General features: G+C 44.9%; 2 protein-coding genes across 2 annotated transcripts in view; one reads left to right on the forward strand and one right to left on the reverse strand.

Annotated features, from left to right (window-relative positions):
• The first annotated feature begins 590 nt into the window (after positions 1-590).
• mark1 (MAP/microtubule affinity-regulating kinase 1) lies at positions 591-18,063 on the forward strand. Its single transcript, XM_068588679.1, has 18 exons — positions 591-1,107; positions 7,466-7,669; positions 9,009-9,062; positions 9,328-9,376; positions 9,713-9,778; positions 10,043-10,113; positions 10,812-10,868; positions 11,714-11,848; positions 12,650-12,751; positions 12,942-13,061; positions 13,391-13,490; positions 13,847-13,959; positions 14,136-14,277; positions 14,382-14,515; positions 14,700-14,785; positions 14,879-15,028; positions 15,816-16,082; positions 16,910-18,063. Exons 1-18 carry the CDS (start codon positions 1,057-1,059, stop codon positions 17,250-17,252), a joined length of 2,244 nt encoding a protein of 747 aa, XP_068444780.1. The 5' UTR covers positions 591-1,056; the 3' UTR covers positions 17,253-18,063.
• A 2,307-nt stretch (positions 18,064-20,370) lies between these two features.
• Positions 20,371-20,975, reverse strand: part of zgc:172076 — a 4,519-nt gene continuing 3,914 nt past the window's right edge. Inside the window, exon 9 of the mRNA XM_068588709.1 lies at positions 20,371-20,790. Coding sequence (XP_068444810.1) covers positions 20,630-20,790 — 161 coding nt within the window. The 3' untranslated portion in view covers positions 20,371-20,629. The remainder of the gene's footprint in view (positions 20,791-20,975) is intronic.

Raw genomic sequence — 20,975 nt, forward strand, 5'->3', positions numbered from 1 at the left:
CAGTTTTAAGAGCAGATTCAAGTTAAGTATAACAGACGATATACATGTTAAATACAGGTTCATCAAGATAACTATTAAGATTTGAACAATGAAGCAGCCAAACATGCTGCAGTAGAAACCACAAATACAAGTATTAACCGGACAATGAGCATGACATCATCACAACACACTAAGCAAAGCCACTATGCAATACTAAAATACATTTTATAATAATAATAGAAAGACAAAAAAATATTGGTAGAATCAATAATGCCTATATATTCCTATCCTAAATTATCAATTCATTCAGATAATTAATTCGAAATGAAGAAGTTTCAGTTGAAATTGAGTAATAAAGTAAGTAAGCTACCGATAAACTTTATTCAACAATGTAGACTATATTTAAGTTTAATTCAAAGGAAGTATTTCATGTTGCTGCTGATTTGCCAATAAAACAACAAATATTTCAAAATAAAAGACTTCCGTTGCGAGAGGCTGCAGAATCCCCAAAAGGGAGTGCGTTTCACTCGACCTTTTTTGTTTTTTTCCCCTCTCTGTCTGTTTTGCAGGAAGCAGCCGAGGATGCTGGGATATATTTAGGATGACGACGAGGATGACGAGGAGGCGGAGCTCTGACGTCATAGTTTTATGTGGGGTTTTTTGTAGCTCCGCAGTGCTGCTGTGTGAGCCGACAAACCGCTGGAAGTGGCAGGAAGGACTTCTACTTTTTTTTTTACACTTCTCAATTCTTCTTCTTCTTCTTCTTCTTCTTTCCCCTCGTTCTCCTCCCCCCTTCCTCTCTCTCTCTCTCTCCCCCTCTTTCTCTTGTCTTTTGTCTCCATGCAAGTCTCCCACCGGCACCGACGCAGACAGCGGGCCTTCCTGTAGCCGACGCCCCGGCCTCCCTCTACCTCCGGCCGGCGGAGCCTCGCAGCCGAGCCCCGCCGAGGTGGCCTGGTTCCCCGAAGGGGGGGCGGGGGGAGAGAGAGCGCGATGCTGTAGAGCAGGCAAGGGCGGAGGAGATGCTTCTTCCGGACTGAAGACAGCCGAAAAAGCAGCGCAGGGACGCCGGGGAAGATGTCCGGCAGGATGCCCCTGGCCCCGGTGAGCGAGAGAGAGTCCGAACAGGTAAAAAAAAAAAAAGGTCTGGTTATTGATTATCGATGGGAGTTTTGACTCTTTCGTTATTGATTAAGAGTTTCATTATTGGGTTACGATTGGTTGTTTGCGCAATTGTTTCGTTGTGAATAACGTGCCGTTGCTTCTTAATATTGATGAAGTGTGACAGTTGGTCCAGGGAGGAGCTACTCTTGGGTGATCATGTTGATTGATCCACAGTGGCTCAGCAGATCGGCTCCTTGCTGCTGCTGCTGCTGCTGCTGACAGCCTCAGGCTGCTAAGTGTTAAACAATGTGACTTCAGGGTCCCTGGTGTTCACCACTGTCCCGTTTAGGGCCTCAGGAGCATCTGGAGGGAGCTAGTAAAGGGTTAGTACACCCAAATAAACACTCTGTGGCCCCCAAAAACTACCATTTAAACTCTGGGCTCCTTTAATTGACATCAAATCAGATCAATTTGTATTAAAATAGTCTTTAGAGACTGATTCAAGTCTTGCACTCCTGTAAGATATTCAGTTAAAAAAATTAAAAGGATTTAAATCAATGCAGCCGAATCAGGTTCTGGGCAACTACATTACCCACAATGCAACTCTCTCCTGCTGACCGTTTATCCACAGATCCAGGTGTGGTGTGCCAGTAGCAGCTCATGTAGCCCAGCCAGGTGTCCGGTACTTAAACATGTACTTTAACTTGTTACAGGGTAATTAATTATACACTTTATTACTACTTTTAGTGAAGTACAACCAAATCAGAGTACTTCCTCCACCTCTGCTGGAGGTGAAGGTGAACGTATCCGTGCAGTCATGTAACAGGAAGCTAACAGCGTCTGTGTTTCATAGCAGAAGTATTTTTCTTTGATCATTGATTATCCACTACAGCCGGCGTCTCTTTTAGTACTTTAATATTTGTACTAAGCGTTATGGGATATCAGGCTGACTCAAATACTTGAATTGGGTACACGTCATACATCGTATACTAGAATTTATATTCCTTTTCAAGATTTACCTATTTGCTGCAGCATAAAACAAAAGTTGCAGTTAAATTGTAAATTCCTGTACTTTTTTATATACCATTTTAAAGAAATTTTAAAAAAAGGTTGCAGATTTTACATTTTTTTGGATAATAAATAACAATTTAATACATATATATCTAGTTTCACTTATCTTAAGACAAAGTTAAGAAAACAATGATTACATCCGGCCCGATGTTGCCCGACACATTAAAGAATAATCCAAGTCACTTCCACACAGATTATTGATTGAACACGCGAGCATCGATCAATACTTAAAGCCCTAGGTATCAATACAGGGGCCGGAAAAAAGGCGCATTGTGGCCTCTCTGAGAGCAACGCTCATGTTAGCAGGAAGCTAAAAGCTGCTGTGTTTCACCTCCGAGGAATAGAAGAGATATTTGTTTGATTATTGATTATCTACTACAGGCAGCGATACATTTTCCTGAAGAGTATTTTTGCACTTTAGCAAATTTAAGCAACTCCGTTAGCCGTGAAACTCCGTTAGCCGTGATCTCGTGGACAAACGGCAGTTGACCTGCAGCTTCTGGTTGGCAGGCTGTTTTTTGGGGTTTTTTTGTGGGTGTTTTCTCTCTCGTGTCGTCCGTCAAACACGGGGAGCGACGCGATGTTTTTATGCCTCTAGTGAACAGAGTGTTTGAGTCCGCGGAGGCTGACGGACCTTGAAGGCATTCTGGGTAAAAGCAGCCTCTTTATTGTCATGCTAATGCAGGAATGCTAGCAGTGAGCTGTTCTCAGGCTCCTCGTGCACGTCCCCATCGTCACCCTGTGAAGTCCTTATGTGTGTCCTTAGAGCTTATATATTGAGATATAAAATATATATACATACACATATCGATGGGGAGGATTTAGATAAGTAGAGCTGGCGTTGTGTGTTGATTATTCTGCTTTTTATTCATTTAATACATCACAATATTTCACAATCGCATTTTCCTCAAACCAAAGCTGACTTTTTTTTTCATTTAAACAAAAAAATCACAAATACGTGATTTAATAAAAAAAAAAAAAAGATGAAAAGAAATGCAAATCCTGGGGCAATATGTTGGTATGTTTGTTTAGTGTGTCTGCTTCAAAAATAATAACCTAAACAATAAATATATTCTCATAAAAGCTGCAAGTAAATTCTCCGATTTTCAGTCGATCAACTATAAATTTAAGAGGCGAACTGTTGCAGAGCTGCAAACCCTGAGAGGAAAATATTATTTAGCCGTGATCGATTTAAAAAAAAAATACAGTTTTGTTTGAAATATAATTTACAGTCCAGCTGGGTGACGCCCCGCTGTCCGTCTTTGTTTCCTCTAATCTGTTACCCTTCACTTCTGTGAAGACACACAGGGCAGCTACAGCTGGCTCCGGCTGTCTGTTTACTATTGATCGTTCCCAGAATACACTGCAGGATGTGATATCAGGAGCGGCTTCGGTTGATGTCTTGTGCTCTTCTAGAAGTCACTTTAAAAAAACAACAACAACTCTGGAGCGTGACACGACAGCTTTACAGTCACCGAGACAATAAAGACAACCTCCTCCATCCTCCCTCCTCCTTTCTCCCCTCCCTTTGGCGCCGTGACCTTTGACCCCCCGGTCGCCGCGTCCATCACACCCAGAGTATGGAGCTCCTCTCCCCGCACACAGAGAATCTCCTCGGTGATGAATCGCTGTGACATCAGCTGCGTGGAAGCTTTCTCTGTCGCAACGGCAACAAACGGGCTTACTGAGGGATTTCTCTCCCCAACACCAACCCCGAGTTGGAGTGGAACCACCAGCCGCCCCGGCGAGGAGACGTGGAGCCACACGGGGACCGAAGTCCACCTCCACCCGGATGCATCGTCCCAAACCAGACCCTGAACTCTGACCTGGGTGTGTGTGTGTGTGTGTGTGTGTGTGTGTCATGGAGCATCTTCTAATCCCTTAAATGCACTTTGAGGAGCGATGACACACCGGTGGGCGCCCCCCCCCCCCCCCCTCCTTTTGTTTAGTTTCGTAAGCGATTTATGGTTTTGGGTTAAATTTAAATAATACAAAATAATAATACACAGCTGGAATGATATTAAACCACAGGAAGACTCGATATACGTTGTAATTATTTAAGATTATCTGACTTTCTGGACTCGATAGGAACCACTTTCCTTCATGAGAGTTCACCTTCATATCGTCTCGTATGTAGGCTACATCCACTTCAACTGCTATATCTATATATCTATATATCTATATATATCGTATATTAGTAATAATAATAAGTAAAAACAACTGCTTTATATCAAAAAGAACATGCTCTTGTATTCAGCACTAATTTACTCTTTTACATGCCAGACGTACCAGACGTCGGTGTATTTTTTTCTATATATATATATATATATATATATATATTCTATAATTATATATGTATGTTTTGGAGAATAATTGACATTTACATAAATAAATATAAACAAAAATATCTTGGAAAAAAATTATATATTTTTTTCCACGATATTTTTGGAAAAATATGAAAAATATATTGGAGAAAAAAATATATTTTTCAAATATATTTGTGTTTATATTTATTCATTTAAATATCAATTATTTTAATATATATTTTTATTCATTTATAATTTTTTTATACATATACACATTTATATCTATCATCCATACATTACATTGTGAATTGATTTGGAAGTCAATATATTAGTTAATAAATATAATACATAGTTTTCATGCGTAGAATACGGTGGCATAACAACACAATGGTGAGACGCTGCCGTTGGACCCGGTTGGGATGACGGCTCGGAGGCAACAATATCTCACTTGTGTCCGTCGCCTGTTGCAGCCGCCGGCCGGGTGAAAATCCTCATGACGCATCCTGTTCAGCACAGCGACGAACCAACGGTTTGAGTCCAGAAGAGGACGTTTCAGGCGCCAGATTCAAGTCGATCAAAGCATTGTGCTTTCTGGTTATGTGTGGAAAAAGAAGCTGTGAACTTGCACATGTCGTACTGTGCTCTTCATCACTGGCCCAGTCGGGCAACTGGGTCCGAAATCGACATGTTTATCTGTTAGAGTTCATGAAATATCAGGAAAGACCAACGTTCATTGTCATGTTTCGTCTTTATTTGAGTAAATAAGTCCTCCAACGCCATTTTCTCTGGTTGTTTGATCAGATGGGAGCGAGGCGGCTCACTCATGAGCTACATCTGCTCTGCAAATGTTTAATTCCTTTGACATGAATCATAATATGATCTGTTTTGAGCATCTTTGCCCCGAATCTATATGACGTCGCCCTCCAAAGAAAAATACCATTATTGTTTGAGAAACTTCATTGTCTGTTGCGTCAGATGGAAAATGCATCATCACAAAGCCTCTCTCACCTCCTCCCAGATGACCAATGATGGGAGGGAATGTCAGATTATCTGTTTTGGGGAGTTGCAGAGAGAGTTTTTTAGTAATTGTAGTAACCGTGGAGCCGAACCTGGAAGTTCTGGTTTCACTTCAGCTTTCTGAGGTCGAGTGTCTTCCCTTCTCTAGTCCCTCTAAATCAGTTTAGTTACTGCAGAGAAAGGGATTGATACTGTTTTTAATCACAATATATCTGTTTTTTTTGTATTTCTTCCTTTAAAAAAAAGAGATTTTAACCAACAACAAACGTTCCCTGCCTCCGGTCGGTGACGACAGAGCGACAAATGAGGCGCAGACTTCTGCAGCTGCTGTCCTCTGGACACCGAAGCATAAAATACAAAGAAGTTCCTGTTTTAAACTGCTGCGCTGCTCTTCCCCAGGAGGAACTCGTCCCCGTTTAGACAGCTAGTTAGTCTAAGAAGACAGACGGGAGGAAACGCGACGTGTTTTCATCTGTGATTGAATCCAAAGACCTCGCTGCTTCTGAAGAGTGACGGTGAAATCAGTTCATGTCGATGAGGTCGCTGTGATCAGCGGGAGGAGTACGTTTCCTTCAGCCAGTGGTGGAAGAAGTATTCAGATCTTTTACTTCAGTAAAAGTATTAATACCACACTGGGAGAAATACTTCACTACAAGAAAAAGCCCTGCATTCAAAACCTTACTAGTAAAAATAATCATCAGCAAAATGTACAAAATCATCTCTGTTTATTTTATTATATTTGATGTTTCTGGATTAATATTACTGGTGCATGAATGTGTATGTTGCATGTTTTTAAATCCTTCATTTATAACGCTTTTAAAAGGTACTCGAGGCACTTTACAAGGTAAAAACACTGCACATGTTTGTATCTTTGTCCTGAGGGAATCTCTGAAAAAGAAAAACAGCTTTGTGACGATGCATTTTCCAGCTGATCCAAGAGGCTTTTTTAAAGAGTTTATTTAGCTGAAGAAGTATGAGGCTTTACCCAATGCAGTGGAGTAAAAAGTACAATATACACCTGCTAGTACAGCACTTGAGTAAACACACTTGAAAGCTACAGTCGTTCTCCAACTAACCCTGCGAGCCTTCACAACGTCGTCGCACTTCCAGAGCTAAGTATTTCCCGGCGTGACCGGGCCGCTCGCCACACCCGATCTGCCGCTCGACTTCTTCGCGACAAAACCAAACCCTCTCGGTGAGCGTGACATCATGTTCTTCAGCGGGTGTCTCGTGTCGGGCGGCAGCGTGTGCGCTGCGACGTCGAGGTGTAACAGTAGAGCTGCTTCAGATGCCGTCAGACCGGTTTCCCTTCGGCTCCAGTTCCTCCAGACAGCCGCCGCCGGCCGGTCGCCAGTGATTCGCTTCACTCTGTTGATGAGCTCAGATCAAATTAGAGACGTTTGTTCTGTCAATACCAGCCGTTTACGAAGGTCTGTCAGCCTCTGTGTCTGTGTTACGGCGTGCAGCTCTCTGTGTTGCGATGCGAATGCGTTCCACACATAAGTGCGTAAAGAGAGCGGACGTGTTCACGGCCATTGGGGGTCTTTATTATTGGACCCAAGCCAGAAGCTCATTTGATGACGAGTCCGGTTTCCCACCTGAAGATTGAAAAGCGGAGCCCTGCTCGTAGATATAAACTCAGTCATTAAATGTCAAGGGAGTTTCCAGTGCTTCTGAAGAGCATTTATTTTGTTCTATTCATGTTTAGGGACAGTTAATTCCCTTTAAACCACAAGAACACAGGACAACACGCCCTTCGTTAAGGCTTGCTGACATTGAATTTTCGCAGAGTAAAGAGCGGCATCGTCTGCATACAGATGTTTTCTGGACTACATCGGCTGTGTCAGAAACAGCAAGGGCCCGAGTACGCTTCCCTGTGGCACGCCATGGCTGCGTGGGGAACCACCCGCAGGGGAAACGTGTAGTTCAATGTGTGGTTCAGGACAAGCTTAAATGTTTAGACTGTCTCCGTTTTGTGTGTCTTCCAGCTAAAGACTTCAGACGGCCTCCCCGAGCCGCCGGCCCCACCCACCAAATCATCGAGCCGCCACAGTCTGCCGCCATGTCGCAGCGCCGTGACGTCCATCGCGGACGAACAGCCGCACGTCGGCAACTACCGACTGCTGAAGACCATCGGAAAGGGCAACTTCGCCAAAGTCAAACTGGCCAAACACACCCTGACGGGCCGAGAGGTGAGGCGGCAAAGCAGCGGTCGGATGCTCGTCCTCAGCCGGTCAAACACGAGCTCATAGCTACGATTGATGGAGACAATCTGACAATTTTAGGGGCTAAAGTTGTCTAAATTTAGTCAAAAAATCACTTTAAAAAGGCCATGTCAGTGGGTTAAGGTGCCTTCAGTATTTGTCAAGTATGAGAATATAAACCAAGAGTAATATCTGACCCATCATGAGTTGTTTTTTTTAAAATTACTACACACATTTGTTGTTGGGAAAACACAAGAACCACCACACATTCTCAGTTCCTGAAGTGCGCTTTAAAATCTGACGTGGAGGAAAAAAACCCGCATCATCTGCATCCAGGACCGTCTTGTATGAAGTAAACCTTCTGATCCAGTTTTAGACTCTTTCATGTGCTCAGGCGGAGCGTCGACGGGGTTAAATCTGCTGGAAACGTAACGCTTCGGGATTAATTATTAATGCCGCGGACGTCAGCAGCTCGGAGCCGATTGGCCAGAAGGGAGTGTGCGTGCGCGAGACATTTTCCCACTTATTTTAAGATCCGTTTTACGATTCAGAGCCGTCCAATCGGCTGCTCCGCCTCTCCCTGGAGACCTCGGGCTGTGGATGGCCTGAGAGAAGACGCTTCTGCAGATTCTCTACAGCCGGCAGTCCATTTTTAATCACATTGATCATCTTTTAAAGCATTTTTTTGGACTCCAGCCGGAATGAAACTAGCAGCTCTAATCCCTCTGACTCAGTGTTTTCCTGTAAAACACTTTCCGTTCGCTCTGCAGACTTTCTTCTGCGCATAAATCTCAATAGTTTACATTTTCTCATTATTGCTCCTGTTTTTTAGTGGCAGTGTTTGCATGAGACTGCACTAAAAAGATCTTCACGTAAAACATCTACAGAAGAGAGCAACGCAACACAGATATTACATTATGGATAAATTAAATTAGGGTGGCAAAAGGGTATCTTACCAGCACTTTAATCTTTCAAGGAAGGTGCGGTATCTAATTTAATTTAATTCACTGGAGTCTCCAGGAAGTCTCGATGGAAACGCAGCAATAGAAAATAATAAACTACACAACAAGTTAAAGGAAACTGGGATTCCAGTCGCGTTGCAGCATCTAAAAACTTAAACACTCGTTGTTTTGTTTGTTTTCTCAGCGTCCAATTTTAAACATTTATCTGAGGGCAAGAACTCTCGGCCCCTTTTTTAAAATGAAGACTTTCCTTCAGTCACCAGATGTTTCAATAATTAAATTGTCTTTTAATATAAGACACAAACCTGATGGGGAGTTAAATGTATTGATATATATATATTAATAACTTGGATGTTTCTCTGCAGGTCGCCATTAAGATCATCGACAAAACTCAGCTGAACCCCACCAGTCTGCAGAAGGTACGCTCTGACCTCTGACCTCTGACCTCTGACCTGTTGACGCTGCAGATCATCTCTTCGATGTAGTAGAGAAGTATAATATAAAGTAAAAGTACCTGAAAAGTGTTCTGAAATACACTATTTGAGTAGATGTACCGCTGCACTCTGAATACATTTCTGTTACAATTGACAGACGGCAGAAATTCCCACATCACGTGAACGCAGCATGAAGTCACACTTAAAAATGTACAAAAAGAAGCTTTATTGACTCTGATCTTCCCTTCAGCTCTTCAGGGAGGTCAGCGTGATGAAGATCCTCAACCACCCCAACATCGGTGAGTGCAGCGCCTCCTCCTCTTCTTCCTCCTCTCCTCCACCCCATCATGCCCCTCTTCTTCTTCTTCTTCTCCTTCCTCCTCTGCTGCTCATTGAACAGTTTCTACACATCCTGCTCCTCCTCGTCTTCCTCCCTTTCAGTTCCTCTTCCTCATCCTCCTGCTCATCTTCTACTTCCTCTTCCTCCTCTCACCCCTGCATCTCATCTTCCTCATTCTCCTCCTGCTCCATAAACAGCTTGCGCACCTCCTCTTCCTCCTCCTCTTTCCTCCTCCTCGTCGAGCCGTGCTCACTATTTGGCGGTTTTAATATTCTCATGCTGTTGTTGTTTTCAGTGAAGCTTTTTGAGGTGATTGAGACGGAGAAAACTCTGTACCTGGTGATGGAGTACGCCAGCGGAGGTAAGACCCGCCCACCTGTCTGTCCACCTGTCTGTCCACCTGTCTGTCCACCTGTCTGTCCACCTGTCTGTCCACCTGTCTGTCCACCTGTGTGAACACTTCCACCTCTGACATGAGCAGTAATAAAGAAATAAAACCTCTTCATAGTTCAGAGTTTTTCAGCTGGAGGTGTGACGTGTCTGCTCACCTGTCTGTCTGTCCAACTGTCTATCTGCTCACCTGTCTGTGTGTGTGTGTGTGTGTGTGTGTGTGTGTGTGTAACAGGTGAAGTCTTTGACTACCTGGTCGCTCACGGACGAATGAAGGAGAAGGAGGCCAGAGCCAAGTTTCGCCAGGTGATATTATTTTACATCTACTACACTGTCTGGTCCTCGATATCCCATAATGCACCGTGTCGGTTGTTTAATGGTGCGTTCAGGGCCTCTCTGTTAACCGAGCAAAAGTGTGCAAATGAAACTTGTCCTGCTGGCTGCAGGTTTTGAGCGTTTTGAGCGCTGTGCATAACAACGTTGTCTTTTATTTTGAAGACATTTTCTTTGACGGTTGAGAGAGAGAGCGATGCAGCAAAGAGCGTCTGGACTCATCCTGCACATCAACAACCATTAAACACCTTCTAACAGCCTCGAGTGGAGGCTGTATTCGGGTTGTTGTGTGTTACGAGATGTCTTTTTTTTTATTATTATGTCCATTATTCCTGTCCCTCTTATCCGCAATGAAGAAGATGATTTAATATTCTCGGGCAGCTCAGCCTCTCCTGCTCAGTGTCGAGCTGAGCGCTCTGGTTTAAGTGGCGCATTAGCGTAAACCGCTAATTAAACACAGCGGTTTCATTACGGCCTGTAGGAGAGCTGCGGTCCTCCTGGTTTCTGTCCTGGTTTACGTTTGCTGTGATTTATAACGTCTGTGAACTGCAGAAGCGCTCAGTTTTCAAGCAATCCTTTACAGGAGCGTCAAAATGTTTTTTATATATATATATATATTTTTTACCTCATTTTGATTTCTAATGGTTCTTCTTCTTCTATCACCGCGTCAGATTGTGTCTGCAGTGGAGTACTGTCACCAGAAGAGGATTGTACACCGGGACCTCAAGGTACACACACACACACACACACACACACAATATGGTGCATGATTAAATGTAAAACATTTAAAAGAGTGTAAGTAAGTTATCATGTATTATAATATATTATATAACATACTATATTGTGTATCCCGTACTATATTGTTGTAATATTTTATACTGCTTTAATACATTATATACTATTTTATATTTCTAAGTGAATGCAGACAAAACACAAAGTAAAATGACTTTATCATATTATACATAATACTGTTATACTAGACGTGTCACATCATTCGTAGATGTACTTGTACGTTGCTGCTACACAGTATTAGTTAAAGTACTAAACTAGTCGTGTGTACTGTGTACTGTGTGTACTACTTGACTTTAAATTGAGTGAAATTGCTCTTGTGTTTATACTTTTTCTATTATTTCTTTCTATTTTATGTCCTTCACATACTTCATATATTTACTTTACTGAATATATTTACAATTTATATACTTTTACTAATATTTTCTCTATTTACAGTCTGATGTCTTTGTGCTGCTAAAACTATGAAATGTTTAGATATTTCATAGTATTATTTATATGTATTATTTATATATATATATATATATATATATATATATATATATATATATATATATATAGATAGATAGATAGATAGATAGATATATAGATAGATAGATAGATAACTGGATCCCACTCGTCTTTATTCATTTATTTCAGTGGAAAATTCTCCACAACTGCTTTAATTTTTCCTGCATCTTAAAACTATAAAAGCTTGAGTTGTCTGCCGTTGTAGAAGCATCACGTTTGTGTTGTTAAGTGAAGTGTTGAAGTGTTGTTGAAGCGTCCTGTGTGCGTCTCTCAGGCAGAGAACCTGCTGCTGGACGCCGACATGAACATAAAGATCGCAGACTTCGGCTTCAGCAACGAGTTCACGCTCGGCAGCAAGCTGGACACGTTCTGCGGATCTCCTCCGTACGCCGCCCCCGAACTCTTCCAGGTGAGCAGCAGGCTCCGCCCACCACACCTGCACGGCACGCGGCACGCGGTCGCACTCTGTTTCATCCCTTTTTATGGCTCACTGGTTCCATTAAAGCTCGGGAAGTCATTCTAGATGTCACTTTACATTTATATTTCCATTAAGTCAATGTGACATATTGATATGGAAGCCTATTTACGCCACAAAGAAAAAGCCATAATTATGACTTTTTTATAAATTTCATCCGTGGACAGAAGGGAATAAATGAGGAAAGAGGAAAGGTTGGATGGGATGAAACAGCCGGGGAGGAAAGATGAGAAGAAATCAATAAAAAGAAGAAGAAGAGAAAATAAAAATAAAAAGGAGGGAAGAAAAAGGTCAATTTATATAATAATTAATAACTGTAAAGGTAACCTTTAGCACACCATCATTACATTAAAGTAGTTTTACTTAATTTCATTATGTTTTATTGATGATTTAAAAAATATACATAGATTTAAAAAATAAATTGTATTTCTTATTTTTAAAATTTTTAATTTATATATATTTTTTATTTAAATCTTTATTTTTATATATTTTTTTTATATCTTTCTAAATGTTTTACACCGTGTATCCGCGCATGTGTGTGTGTGTGTGTGTGTGTGTGTGTGTGTGTGTATGAGTATGAGAGAGCATGTAGTGAACATGCAGCACCTGAGGACAGTGAAGTGTGTGTGTGTGTGTGTGTGTGTGTGTGTGTGTGTGTGTGTGTGTGTGTGTGTGTGTGTGTGTGTGTGTGTAAAGCTGTGGGCTGCTGGGTAATGTAGTTCTGTGACTCTTTAGGGGAAGAAGTACGACGGGCCGGAGGTGGACGTCTGGAGTCTGGGAGTGATTCTGTACACGCTGGTCAGCGGCTCGCTGCCCTTCGACGGGCAGAACCTCAAGGTGTGGACAAAATAACGGAAACACTTTGAAAAAAATGCTAAAATTCACAAATACAGTATTTACAGCACAGCTGTTGCATTCAATGAGGTCAGTCACAGTAAATCCAGTCGCTAGTTGGTCAAACTGGTCAATAATGAACTTTGTGTGTGTGTGTGTGTGTGTGTGTGTGTGTGTGTGTGTGTGTGTGTAGGAGCTGAGGGAGCGTGTTCTCAGAGGAAAGTACCGCATCCCCTTCTACATGTCGACAGACTGTGAGAACCTGCTGAAGAAGCTGCTGGTGCTCAACCCGGGGAAACGAGGCAGCCTGCAGGTGAGACCAGCGCCGGGGGGGAGAACCAGCAACCAGCAACCAGCAACCAGCAACCTGCAACCCAGCAATCAACACTTAAAACTTGCATGTTTCCTGTGCAACTCAATATAGAGAGAATGGCGGTTTTAAGACACTCCTCCATTGGCTGGATCTGAAAGATCCATAAAAAACAAATGATTCCTCTTCATTCACCTCTTTTATCCTGCATTTGTGTGTGTTGTGTGTGTGTGTGTGTGTGTGCGTGTGTGTAGACGCTGAAACCTCCAGTATCACAACGTCGCCTGAATGTTCAAATAAAGCCGCTTCTGTCTCGTTTGTTTGTGTCCCAGCAAATCATGAAGGATCGATGGATGAACGTCGGCTACGACGAGAAGGAGCTGAAGACGTACAACGAACCAGAACAAGACTTCAACGACGTCAAACGCATCGGTCAGACACACACCCACACAGACACACACACACACACACACACATACACACGGTACATGCCCATGATGCATTTGATTTATGTGAATTCTCACTGATCAGATGGACACAAACGGGACGATAATGCTGCTCCGGATGTCCCATAATCCTCTTTGTTCGATGATGTCACTCTATTATCTGGAGGCTTCTGATCACGTGGATTAAATACATTCATGTTTCATCTTTTAATCCACCCGACTTTATGAACTGCGTCACTTAAGTGACCTAATTGACGAATACGACGATGCCAGCGCGCTGAAGGACGCGGTTAGCATCCCATAGCTGAGCGTGTCGTGTGTGTTTTTTTTCTGACCAATCAGAGCTGATGGGGACGATGGGCTTCCCTCAGGAGGAAGTGACGAAGGCGCTGGACGGCCAGAAGTACAACGAGGTGACGGCGATATACCTGCTGCTGGGGAGGAAACCCGCTGAGGTTTGTTTGCGTCAAACTCCTCCAGGATCTCGCTTTGTGTTCAGTGCGGAGACAAATCATGGACTAGCTTAGCACAAAGACTGGAAACGGGGGGGAACTGTTAGCCTAGCTTCATCAAAGGAGGCATAAAACAACAACTTGAACCCAGAATCCTCTGTTCTGGTTCTCTCCTCCAGTGCGAAGGCGGTGAGTCTTTGTCCAGCGGCAGCCTGGGTCAAAGGTCACGGCCCAGCAGCGACCTCAACGGCTCCAGTCAGTCCCCCGCCCACTCCCGCAACGCATCGACCAATCAGAAGCAGCGGCGGTTCAGCGACCACGGTGAGTTGCTGTCTAGACCGCGAAGCGAGATGGTCGGAAAGCTCCGGGGGTGCGAGTAGTGTTGACCGTGCGTGTTTTGTGTGTTGTCGTGTGTGTCGTCTCAGTGGCGCCCTCCATCCCGCCGCCCGTCTCCTACACCAAGCGCGGTCACGCCAACAGCGTGGAGAGCGACAGGAAGGAGGAGCCGGCGTCCCCCATCAGGGCTCCAGACCGCAGGAGGTCCGCCACCGCCTCAGGGGTGAGAGGATTTAAATACTGGTTCAAACCGGATCCTGGTACAGATACTAGATGTAAAACCAGGATGTTCCCGTCGGGGCTGTGATGACCCGGCCGGCCTGCAGGGGGCGGAGTCATCTCTTTTATACTGTCGCGTCATTGGTGTGTGTGTGTGTGTGTGTGTGTGTGTGTGTGTGTGTGTGTAGAACATAACGCGGAGGAACACGTACGTTCATGAGAGGACGAGCGCAGAGCGCCACTTGTCTGCCGTTCCCAACGGGAAGGACAGCAGGTGAGAGGAATTCTGGGAGATGTATTTTTTTTTTTTCTTCATTGACCGCATCCTGGCGTTCTCTAAATCGCGGGCGTCTCCGTCTCCGTTCAGTCTCCCTGAGGTTCCCGCGGCGTCCCCGTCCCCGTCGCCGGGGTCGACCATCTCGTCCGCTCGCCCCCGTCACGTGAAGTCCATGTCGGCGTCCGGACATCCCATGAAGTCCTGCCTGCCGCCCATCGACGACAACGCCGAGTACCAGAGGTGAGTCCAGACTCTCAACGTGACGGACTGGTTTATCGTGTTTGAACGAACGTTTTTACAACGACCTCTCCTCTTCCCCCGTCTTCTCCTCTCCTCTTCGCTCCTCTCATCTTCTCCTCTCCTCTTCTTACCGCTTCGCTCCTCTTCTCTTCTCCCCTCCTTTTCTCTCCTCTCCTCTTCTCTCTTCCCCCCTCGTCTTCTACTCTCTCCTCTTCCCCCTCTCTCTTCATCTCCTCCCTCCTCTTCTCTCCTCATCTCCTCTTCTCCCCCCTCTTCTCTCCTCATCTCCTCTTCTCCCCCCTCTTCTCTCCTCTCTCCTCTTCTCTTCTCACCTCATTTCCCCTTCTCCTCTCATCCCCTCTCCTTGTCTCCCCTCCTCATCTTCTCTCATCCCCTCTTCTCCTCTCTCCTCCCCTCTCCTCCTCCTTCTTCTCCCCTCTTCTCTCCTCTTCTCATCTCCTCTCATCCCCTCTTCTCTTCTCTCCTCTCTCCTCCCCTCTCCTCTTCCTTCCTCTCTCCTCTTCTCTCTTCCCCCTCGTCTTCTCCTCTCTCCTCTTCTCCCCTCTCTCTTCATCTCCTCTCCTCTCCTCTCCCATCTACTGTTCTCTCCTCTCCTCACCTCGTTTCCCCTTACCTCCTCTCATCCCCTCTCCTTGTCTCCCCTCCTCTCTTCTCTCCTCTTCTCCTCCCCTTGTCTCCCGTCCTCCCCTTTCCTCCTCTCATCTCCTCTTTTCTCCTTGTCTCATCTCCTCTCCTCCCCTCTTCCCCCCCCCCTCCCTCCTTCCAGCCCCCCCCAGCTGCCTCCTTCATCCCCCTCCGCCTTCAGCGTCACCAGCAGCAGCAGCGCCACTCCGGACCGGACCCGCTTCCCCCGCGGCTCCTCCAGCCGCTCCACCTTCCACGGCGCTCAGCTGCGAGACCGCCGGCCGGCGACCTACAACGGCCCGCCGGCCTCGCCCAGCCTGTCCACGCACGCCGCCGCCTCCATGGCCACGCCCCGCCGCGGCACCTCCACCTCCCTCATCGGGAAGATCACCTCCAAGTTTGTACGCAGGTCAGTAAGAGCCAGGATGTTGAAGAAGGATGGATGTTAAGGATGGATGTTAAGGATGGATGTTAAGGATGAATGTTAAGGATGAATGTTAAGGATGAATGTTAAGGATGGATGTTAAGGATGGATGTTAAGGATGGATGTTAAGGATGGATGTTAAGGATGAATGTTAAGGATGGATGTTAAGGATGAATGTTAAGGATGGATGTTAAGGATGTTATGGATGGATGTTAAGGATGGATGTTATGTGTGTTAAGGATGTTAAGTAAGTTAAGGATGGATGTTAGGATGGATGGATGTTAAGGATGGATGTTAGGATGGATGGATGTTAGGATGGATGGATGTTAAGGATGGATGTTAAGGATGGATGTTAAGGATGAATGTTAAGGATGGATGTTAAGGATGAATGTTAAGGATGAATGTTAAGGATGGATGTTAAGGATGATTGTTAAGGATGGATGTTAAGGATGGATGTTAAGGATGATTGTTAAGGATGGATGTTAAGGATGAATGTTAAGGATGGATGTTAAGGATGGATGGGTGGATGGATGTTAAGGACGTTAAGGATGGATGTTAAGGAAGGATGGATGTTAATGATGGATGTCAAGGATGGATGTTAAGGATGGATGGTGGGCCGAAACCCTCACAAAGGGTAAACATATATATTTTCTCTCGCTTGTAGTTTTGTCTCTGAGGTTAGTTTTGGTTTATAGTAGAACAATAATATAATCCACTTGGGGAAATTTGGGGGGAATATAATATATTCTAATAGTATAAAATCTGTCCTAGAGGCTTATGGGTAACGCTGCGTGTCTGTCTGCGTCCTGCAGGAGTTTGTCCGGCGAGCCCAAGGAGGACGGCCGTGAGTCCAAGCCGCGCGCGCTGCGCTTCACCTGGAGCATGAAGACCACGTCCTCCATGGAGCCGGGCGACATCATGAAGGAGATCCGCCGGGTCCTGGACGCCAACAACTGTGACTACGAGCAGCGCGAGCGCTACTCGCTGTTCTGCGTGCACGGCGACGCGCGGCAGGACAGCCTGGTCCAGTGGGAGATGGAGGTGTGCAAGCTGCCCCGCCTCTCGCTCAACGGCGTGCGCTTCAAGCGCATCTCCGGCACGTCCATCGCCTTCAAGAACATCGCCTCCAAAGTGGCCAACGAGCTCCGGCTGTGAACGGCTTCTCCGCCTTCGCCTCCCCCTCCTCCCCCGTCACGGTCGAAGGCGAACACCTCACCGAGCGACGGCGGCCGCCTCGCGCCCGGCAGCGCGCTAACTGCTGTATGACTCAGAGGAAACGCGTCATTATACTCGACACACTTACTATTTAATGTTTCTCACTAAATGTTTGCCAGTGAAACCAAATATTAAAGCTGACGGTGCAGATATTCAGCAGGTTGTGGTTCTCCTCCTCCTCCTCTTCCTCTTCCACCGCATCCCCCTTCAGAGGAGATCCAGAACAAACACCGGGGCTATGAGGGCGTGCCCATCTGTCGCTGCCCGCCGGAGCGAGACTTTGTTGGTTTATCGGCGTCTCCGTGCACTTCAGATGCTTCCAGCACCTGGAAACGAGAGCTCCAACGCGTCGCGTTTCGTGGAAAGAGGTCAGGCGGATTGAAGCCGCTCACACGGTGGAGGAAAACCTAAATGAGCGTTGTGGGGTTTCCGCGTGAGCCCGGATGGTGAAGGCGCCGCCGTGCGTCGATGTGGAGACGAGAGTCTCCAGCGCGCGGAAACGTCTCCGGATCTGTTTTTTCTTCTTCTTTTTTTTTTTTTTTGTGTCGCGAACAGAGATCTGGAGCAGGCGAACAGTCAGGAAACACGCAGCGCCGCTGCACCTGAGCAGCTCTCCCCGTGCGTGCGTGCGTGCGTGCGTGCGTGCGTGCGTGGCGTGCGTGCGTGCGTGCGTGCGTGCGTGCGTGCGTGCGGGCGTGCAAATCAAGCTTTATTGGCCAAGTATGTGAACACATGCAAGGAATTTGACGTACAGCTATAAACAAGGACAATACATAAATATGTATGATACATACATATGTATCATACATATTTATGTATGATACATATGTATGTATGATACATATGTATGTATGTGAGTAACTTGTTACATTGCTGTTTCTTTTGTCCTTCAGTTATGTTTATTTTCTTAGTATTTTAACAGCGATTGTTTTGCATCATTCTGACACCAAATGTGTTTCTTACATTTGAAGCTTTTGGCCCCAAAAGAATAAATAAGTAAACGAGTGGAGCCTCCGGTTAGTCGTGGCCTCACCGTGTGACATGGCGGCGTCAGCGTGAGCGACCCTCTGTGACGTTATTGATCCGTATCGGTTCGACTAACTGGGCTCTGAATATTAAGTCTGGATTTTCTTCAGTCCGCTCCGCGCGAGATCGAAAAAGTTTAAAGTCGCGCCGTTGAGTTGCACAGTTTCCAGTCGAGGGATTGAAGTGTGACTGTTCGCCTGTGACCTCTGACCTCTGACCCCTCCCCCTCCTGCTGGCTGGTGTTAATACTTTGGCAATAATTCTGCAGCTCTTGGTCGATGTCAGCGGTTCAAACACAAACTGTAAAACTCCTCTTCTCTTTTCTTTTTTACACATTTCCAGCTGACAGAACCGAATGTGTGTTTTTTATTATTTTGTTGTCGCTGTATAAAAATCAAACCTGTCCAGGTGAACATGTGCAGGTACAGTATTGATCAGTCTGTTTTTCATTTGGTCCACACTGTCCACGCGGTTTTTTTGCGGGAAAATCTGACTTCATTCTTTATTTCTTTTAAAAGCTTTTTAACGGTGAGACACAACGTCGTGTTTCTGTTGAACGGAGCATCGAACCCCCGAGCTGGAATCACAAACCCTAAAGGATCAGTCTGGTGTTATTTTCTATATGTATATATTTAGTTTTTCTTTGTTAAATAATCAACTAATCTCTCTGCGCTTCCCGTCTGTGGCACAAATATTTAGTTTAGTGTTTAATTTAATTTTTTTTAAAGGCTTCGTAACTTCGTCTTTTAAAATTATCTTTTTTTTTAAGTGAGGAAATTATTTGTTGGACATGAAACGTGAGGCTTTCACACACTCACACACACTCACACACACACACATTCACACACACTTTTGGTTTTGTTCATGTAGAAAATCACCAGATTCGTCCTTTAATTATTCTTGTGCGTTTTTTATTTTTATTTTTTTTAAATGGAGGAAATCATGTTGGACATCAGACGTGAGGCTTTGACATACACACACACACACACACACACACACACACACACACACACACACACACACTCGGTTTCTGGTCACCAGGTTCATCCTGAGGTTCCTGTGCGCGTCCCGCCTGACGGCCGTCTGACTGTGACGTCACTGCTTTGCGTTTCCGATGCAGTCAGTTTAAAGAAAAAGAAAAACGAGCCGTTTGAGGGTTTAAAGTGTTTCTGTATATTTGGGATTTTTTTTTTGTTCCCACTAATCCACCGAGTCTGTGCAGAGTCCAGAGGAGGAGGAAGAGGAGGGTGGAGGAGGAAGAGGGTCCACCGTGCAATGGTTCTCCGTCTCCTGGACCTGGAGAACACTTTGTACGTTTCTAGCACTTATTAAACGAAAGAAGAAGAAAACCAGGAAGGGAACAAACGATGCAAACCTCACGTGTCCGACGGGGGAGGAGAGAGAGAAGGACGCTGCTGCCTTCACGGCACCTGAGGAAGACTGTAAATCTGAGCCTCTTACTTGAAAACTCGCCTTCGCCTCAGCTTCCAGACGGTAATAACTCGTACCACGTGACCGACCGGCTCGTCGCGAGAGAGTAGCAGAAGTCCAGTGTAGCCGCGATCGATGACAAACATTTTGAATAAAAACCACACAAAGTCAACTTTTTTTCCTCCTTTTTTTTGGGGGGGGGGGGGGGTCATTTTGTGATGAAACAGAAGAGGTTTGGGGTCATGAAATCTCTGAAAACGTATTTAAAGACATTTATTTCTACACGAGCTGCTGTCATAGGTATGGAAACCCATTTCTGCCACAAAATAAAGTCAAAATTATATGATTAAAAGTTGAAATTATGTGATAAAAAGTCAAAATTGGATTAAAAAAAAGTTCGAAATGCTCAGAAAAAGTCAAAATGGTGAGATAAATCGAAATTATGTGAGAAAAAGTCAAAATTGTAAAAAAAAAAAAAAAAGGCGAAATTGTGAAAAAAGTCAGTTGTGAGAATCGTGAGAAATCAAAATTATGTGAGAAAAAGTCGCAATTGGGAGAAAAAGTCAAAATTTCTCAGAAAAAGTCAAAATGGTGTCGAAATTATGAGAAAAAAAATCATTTATAAATGAAAACCTGTCAACTTAAAGGTGATTAATATATTTAAAAACATGCTGTAACTCTTCAGGTGCTCATATTCACACAGTAAACTAAACACCAACTCTTTTATTAGTTTTCCTAATTCAACACTGTTTGCTGGATGACGCTAATCGTTCCACGCTTCCATCTGATTGGCCGGTGCCTCTGTTGTCCTCCTGGCTCCAGCCAATCATCATCATCATCCTCCTCATCGTCATCTCGATCTACTTCTGCGTGGGAACGAGCTCGCCGATGTCTCCGCCGCCCTCCAGCCTCTTCTCCATGGCGACCAGCAGTTTGACCCCGTCCACCACCAGCTGGCTCAGCCCCACCTCGCTCAGGCCGAAGGTCGCCGCGTTGCTCACGCAGTGCAGCGCCGGGGATTCTGGGAAATGGGGGAAAAAGTCAAGTTTGAAACCCTAAGCCGTTTGTGTGCTCTGCTTTGTGATTTCAGGGACACGAACGCCTCTAAACTGATGCATTTAGTAAGTTTAAAAGTAAGTTACTTTTAAAATGTGACTGTTAAAGTATATATATTCACACTCTCGTTGATCTTGAACACATAAATGT

This window comes from Clinocottus analis, unplaced genomic scaffold, assembly GCF_023055335.1.
Source record: "Clinocottus analis isolate CAN_PGR_092001 unplaced genomic scaffold, fCliAna1.0.p SCAF_22, whole genome shotgun sequence".
In the NCBI taxonomy this organism is placed as follows: domain Eukaryota; kingdom Metazoa; phylum Chordata; class Actinopteri; order Perciformes; family Cottidae; genus Clinocottus; species Clinocottus analis.